The following is a 6,520-nucleotide window of genomic DNA, read 5'->3' on the forward strand; positions in this document are numbered from 1 at the left end:
TTAGCAGGTAGTTTCAACGTTTCTGTTGCTTTCCAATCCAGGCTCCTAGCCTAAGCTCGCAGATCCCCTCAGACGTTTCTCCTTCTTGGTGGGTGAGTTCTTCTTCCTTGTCTTGGGGTGCCACGTGCGTCTTTACTTCTCTTCTAACCTTTCTCCCTCTGTAGGTGTTTTCGTGCGGGAGTGGTTGAGAGTGAGAGACATTCATTCTGTATGACTTAAACACACTCTTCCCAATCCAGCTGGGACCCCTAATCAAGCTTCACTTTTCCTTGGCTGGCCTTGACTCGGACCTTCCTCTCTACCAGGTGTTTAGTGAGCACCGACATTGCATAAGCTTTGGGGAAATAGTCAGAGGTTTCCACAACCTTCTCTGCTCTTGGGAAACATTTCGTCTCATAGGAGGATAGGATGTGTAGGAAGGGAGGGAGGTAGCTAGAATGAACACCCGTGATTGCTGCTGAACGCTAGGCGTCGAGAGGCGGGAGAATCCTCCTTGCCCAGCAGAGGAAGAGTCAGGAGGTGCGCGGGGCCTGGGCGGGTGGCCGGCTGGGATGGCTGGACAGGGAGGGTTGGGCTGGAAGGACCGGGGGAGGGCGCTGCCCAGCAGGGTCTGGAGCCGAGGATGTTGGTTTGTGGTCCTGTGAGTCTGTCTCCTTCTCCCCCTCTGCTCGCTTCTTTGCCAGTGCTTCTTGGTTCCGTGTTGTCTCATCTGCCAGACCTGCCCAATCACAGTCTCACTGTCTTGCTAAGATTAAGATGCATCCCCAAGGCACCAAGAGCTCACGTGGACACCCGGTCCTTCCCTTCCAAGCAGCAGCGTACTTTGTTCTTGCGAATAGCAGCCAGGCGGTCCTTTCCTTTGGAGAAACTCCCCTGTTTTCTTCACATGCCTCTGCTGTCGTCCACACAGGTGCCACCTTGTGTGTGATCTGTCAGGACCGCAACTCACTCCGCCAGACGGTCGTCCGCCTGGAGCTGGAAGATGAGTGGCAGTTTCGGCTGCGAGATGAATTCCAGACCGCCAACGCCAAGGAGGACCGACCCCTCTTCTTTCTGACCGGACGACACATCTGAGGGAGACACACCTGAGGGTGGGGCCTTCAGAACCTCAGGCTGCTGAGGCTAAAGGAAGAATAGGAACCACGGAGTGTCTGGACTGGGGCAGGACCCAGAGGTGTCTGTTGGCCACCCCCTCACGGTAGGTGCCAGGGAACCGAGGCCCAGAGGTGGACCGAGACTTACTGAGACCCACGGGGATGAGTGAACAGTGAGCAGGAACTCAAACCAAAGGCCCCTAAGTTCCGGGGCAGACCCCATCGCCCTGGCCTGTGTTGAAGTCCATCGTATGAAGAACAAAGTTTTGCCTGCTGTCACATCGTCCATATGCTTCCACGGACAGACTTGACTTTTCTCTTAGCTCTGAAGGATCCCCCCTGGCTTATCTTGTACAGGCGCCAGCGTTTCAGATGATGGATATGATGTTGGCTATGTAGGTTTCTCTATAACCTACTACAGAGCAATATTCCAAAAGAACCTTTTAACTGTAAAGGCTGGAGACAAGAAAAAATGAAGTAGGTTCACTTAATAAGAATTATGTAAGTTTACTCTTTTAGAAGCTAGCCCAAAGGCATCAACTTTAATAAAGTAAAACAAATAGTTTCACTTCAGAGCAAATACGATTCTATTAAAATAGTATAGGGTAAATACCCTACCTCTTAGAAAGGGCAAAAGTGAAAAGAAACTTTTTTAAAAACTACAGGGGTTTCAGGAAGGAAGTTAGGGTTACAGAGATTGACCTTGAGAAATAGAATTTGCCTTACAAAGGAAAGAGGACCAAATGGCTTACTTGAAACAAACAATGAGAACAACTAAAGCGACGTGGAAAATAGTTGATAAGAACTAGACTTGTGACTCTAATTTATTGAAGCTCAGTTTTTAGTTCCTTGAATCGCTTGTCTTCTCTTACGAATGTTTGGTCCCTGACAGGAGAGGAAGGGGGACAGACAAGGCAGCAGCGATGTTCTGTGATGCGCCCACACTCTGGCTTGCGCTGGGATGTTTTTTAAACCAGCGTGTTAGAGGGCCCCCTAGAGGCTGGGCCTTGGGCCAGGTGCTTTCACAGTTACGATCTTGCTTAACCCTTCCAGCAGCCCATGTGCGTGGAATTATGCTTCCCATTTCAAAGATGAGACAGTTGAGATGTAGAGAGCGCATCTCACCAAGATCACACAGCCGGAGAGAAGCAGAAGCAGACTCTGGGGTCCGTCTCCCCACCACACTGCTTGTGGAGTGGCCCGTAACCAAAGGAAGAGTTTAAAGGTCGTCAGAAATGAATCAGCAGAATGCACTCTCATCCATCCATCTTAGACGTTTAAAGCACTCTAATGGATAGCAATCCGAGAAGAAATTCTTTTCAAAGATGATGCCAAAGAGTTAATGTCAATCTTTTCTTCCTTAAGAAAGAAAGTCCATGAGTATAAAAGATTTAGATCAGTGTTTCTAAAATGATCACTTTGTATATGTCATTATTCCTATCCTGGAATAAAAACTTACCTTCTTTAGTTCTACTTGTCTTTTGTAAATGGTGGCTTCTGGTGGCTTCTGGGCTGCTTTCCTTATTTGATTGGTTAATTTAAACTTGGGAAAAAAACCCAAACGAGTATTCGTATTTGCTCCAGCCTTATTATAAATAGAATTTGTGATGCGTGTATTGTTGCTTTGCTGGGAACGAGTTGCATTGTTTTGGGAGGAAGTAGTGTGGCCAGTGGTCCTGGGGGGCTAATACCTGCTTAAAATCTCGATGAATGACAGAAGGACAGTTTTTGGAAAGGAAAGAAGAACAAATCCATAAAAATAAGGGTATATTAAGATGCGGAGGAACCCCTGAAAGAGAAAAGACAGGCAGAAATGGAACAAACAATGGCCCAAAGCGTGCAAAGAAGCCTGCCACACAGGAGGATGGTTTCCTCCTGTGCCCTGAGCTTCTGAGTGACTAAAGAAGCAGGCGGGGGCCTGGGCGTTTGGCAGGGTCGTTCCCAGGGGAAGTCGCTCGGAGCAGCCATGCTCTTTGGCGCCTCGCAGCCCTCCCTGCCGCGCTCTGCACCCCGCAACCAACCTGGGCGGAGCAGCTGATTGGGTTGAGGCTCAGGCCCGGAGTGTGGAGCCCCAAGCAGGGGGGCGGGTCCCCAGGCCTTTGCGAAGACAAGCTGTCGGCACCCCGTCGCCACCGCAGTGTCCTCTGCCCACAGTCACTTGCGGCAGTAGATAGCAAACAGGAGCTCCCTAGTAGGGAAATAAACGCACAGCTAAAACTCATAACAAAATACAGGAAATGTTATAGAGGGAGAGGTGATAAGCTCCCTGAAGAGTCAATACAGCAGACGGAATCCCATCAACAAAGTATAGTTAAATTCAGGGAAAAAGAATATACCGCATCCAGAACAAAAAAAGATCAGGTACAGATCTCGGAAATTCAAACCTCTGTAGGCGGATGAAATAGACCAGCTCAAGAGTGAAAGAGACATGGGCTTCCCTGGTGGCGCAGTGGTTGAGAGTCCGCCTGCCGATGCAGGGCACACGGGTTCGTGCCCCGGTCCGGGAGGATCCTGCATGCCGCGGAGTGGCTGGGCCCGTGAGCCATGGCCACCGGGTCTGTGCGTCCGGAGCCTGTGCTCCACAACGGGAGAGGCCACGGCAGTGAGAGGCCCGCGTACAGCAAAAAAAAAAAAAAAAAGAGTGAAAGAGACAGCTGGAAGGTGCAGTTGAGAAAGTCTCTAAGAAGGCAGTACAAAGGGATGTTCCTGATCTCTGCTGACCCTTAACTTCTCCCTTTGCTTACTGCGTGTCAGCTGCCTGGCCCTCCTGGACCACCTTGGCCACTGCCAGGCCAGCACCCGCCTCTGCCCGGAGTGCTTCTCCCTCCCCTCACATCCGCTTGGGTCCCTCCCTCGTTTGCACTAAGTCCTTACTACTCAAAGGCCACCTCCTCAATGAGGTCATCCCTGATTGAGAGTACCTACTAACAGAACACAGTTTGTTTAGCCGTCTTTTGTGTTTTGGGTCTTTCCCCACAAGAGCAGGAATTTTATGAGACAGTTCCACTGCTCTGTTCCCAGAGCCTTGATTATGCCCAGCGAATTGTAGGGACCGCGAGATGCCCATTGAATGAACGAATGAATCTCTTCTATCTTAGCTGGTCCCAACATGGGAGCTGGGGGTGGGAGTGGTCGGTGATGGGGGAACTGATAAAATGAGTGAAATTGAGCAAAAATTCTTGGTTTAATGGGGCAGAAGTGATTAACATGTTAATGGAAAAGGAATATTTAAATATAAGTGTTAAAAACTTTTAGAGAAGCTGCTAGAAGGAAAAAACAGGGTGTCCAATATCTAAAACATTAAAGGGAAAGGTAGCACTGACAAAATCAGTGTATGAGGTAAGAGCAGGCTGGGGAGGGGATAAACAGCAAGAAAGCTTGGTAAATAGAATACACATCCAAACCTATCAGTAAGCAAAATAACTATAAATGAATTAAAGTCACCTAACAACAGATTGAGGTTCTCAGATTGGGTCAAGACGAGATATTTTAAGTTAAAATTCAGAGTTCTACCCAGAGGGATGAGACTGTCCCGACACGTTGTAGATATGCCAACATCGCTATGAAATATAAAGAATTGTGAGAAATACGAGAAGATGGGTAAATGGTGTAATCATAAATGGAGTCTAGTATGTCTCCTGCAGAAGCAGACAAAGAAGACCCACAGAAATGAGAGTTGGTTGACACAGTTATATGTTTGGTCTAAAGTAATTAACCTTCAAAGAGGAGAGAATTCGTGTGTAATAAGAATTCCAGAAGATGTCCTGGAACTAGATAGCGGTGAGGGTCGCATAACATAGTGAATGTGCTAAACGTCACTAATGGCCAATTTTATGTGTATTTTGCCGCCATAAAATAAAAACTCTCCCAGAACATTGGGAAATACGGAATCCTGTACTTCTGAAACGCCAGATATAACAGTCACCCCAAAACCAGATAAGAATAATAAGTACACACCAAAAAACTGATTCTTTGTTTCCTGAAAACTTTCAGCAATTTACGACTCTTGCAATAAAGGAGGAGAAACCATGCTACAAGAGCAACATTTATATGGATGTCAGAGTTCTTGACGCAGGATGTGGCGGTGCAGAGGGCACGGAATCTGACATCGGGAGACTCGGGTTCATGCCTTGGCTCCTTTGCCAAGTCACCCAGCTCCCTGGAGACTGTGTTAGCTATGAAATCAGCAACAGTGAGTAGCAAACTTTCTTGAGCATCTACTATGGTTAGTCATTTTACTAGATGGCTAATTGTCCATTATTTCATTTAGTCATCACAATCACACTTGAAGTAGATATCATTGGTATCATTTTACGGAGTAAGAAACTAGGGCTCAGAGAGGCTGAGTGACGTGTCTGAGATCACACACCTCTCAAGTGCCAGAACAAATGTAGATTCATGCCTGCAGGTGTGAGGATAGTTTCACTAACATCACAGCTGCGTGCTATCTTGAGTTATTTACTTCCCCCAAATGCTGTATATTGGAAGGCACTATGGCTCCTAAGACTCTGTGTGCAATAGAAATACTGATCCAGAATTTTCTCACTGGGTTGCCTGTTGCACGTGGTGCTGGATTCAAGCATGTGCCAAATGCAGCACATTATGTGCCGTCTAGAGTCTAGGCAATCCCAGCATTAAGGTTTAGAAACCACTTTCAATAAAGAAGTTTGCATGAAACCTCCCGCATCTGGCTTCAGCTTCTGCAGACAGCTCTTGAAGGGAAAACCATGCACCAAGGGCAAGTCCGGTGTCCACGGCTGCTGTTTCTTTTTCAGTCTACTTGCTTAGGCAGACTTCCTGCTCAGAAGGAATTAGCATTTTAATTAGCAAAACAGTTGGGAAGGCCAGTGCAGAGTTTTCAAGCCCTTCAGGTCTAGAGAAGAAACAGAAATTCTAAGACTGCATTTGTCATTCACTGAATAGACTGTCCCAGTTTCCTTTTGCCTTTCTTCTAAAACTCGGGCGAGCACGAATTTTTCTCTCTTAGGATCTTTTGCTCTATGAAAGGGTGTTTCCTAGGGGTGGCAGTCCGCCCTACCAAGAAGGGTGGGCTTTGGGTGGTGGTGTGAGTTGAATTGTGTCCCCCAATGAGATATATTGAAGTTGTAACCCCCAGTCGTTCAGAATGTGAGTTTAATTGGAAATAGGATTGTTGTGATGTAATTAGTTGAGATGAGGTCATATTGGAGTAAAGTGGGGCCCTAATCCAGTGTGACTGGTGTCTTTATAAGAAGACAAAGAGAAACAGAGGGAGAACACCATGGGCTGTGGAGACAGAGACTGGAGTGATCAATCTACAAACTAAAGAATTCCAGGGATTGCTGGGAACCAACAGAAGCTGGGAGACAAGGAAGGATTCTTCACTAGAGCCTTAGGAGGGCATAGCCGGCTGACACCTTGATTTTGAGCTTGTAGCTTCCAGAACT

General features: G+C 47.3%; 1 protein-coding gene across 1 annotated transcript in view; it reads left to right on the plus strand.

Moving 5' to 3' along the window:
• The window catches only part of GREB1 (growth regulating estrogen receptor binding 1), an 82,199-nt gene extending 79,708 nt beyond the window's left edge, over window positions 1-2,491 (plus strand). Inside the window, exon 33 of the mRNA XM_082672523.1 lies at window positions 911-2,491. Within this exon, the coding sequence (XP_082528649.1) occupies window positions 911-1,074 (164 nt within the window). The 3' untranslated portion in view covers window positions 1,075-2,491. The remainder of the gene's footprint in view (window positions 1-910) is intronic.
• The last annotated feature ends 4,029 nt before the right edge of the window (window positions 2,492-6,520 follow it).

Source organism: Grampus griseus (assembly GCF_964374135.1).
Source record: "Grampus griseus genome assembly, chromosome: 15".
Classification (NCBI taxonomy): domain Eukaryota; kingdom Metazoa; phylum Chordata; class Mammalia; order Artiodactyla; family Delphinidae; genus Grampus; species Grampus griseus.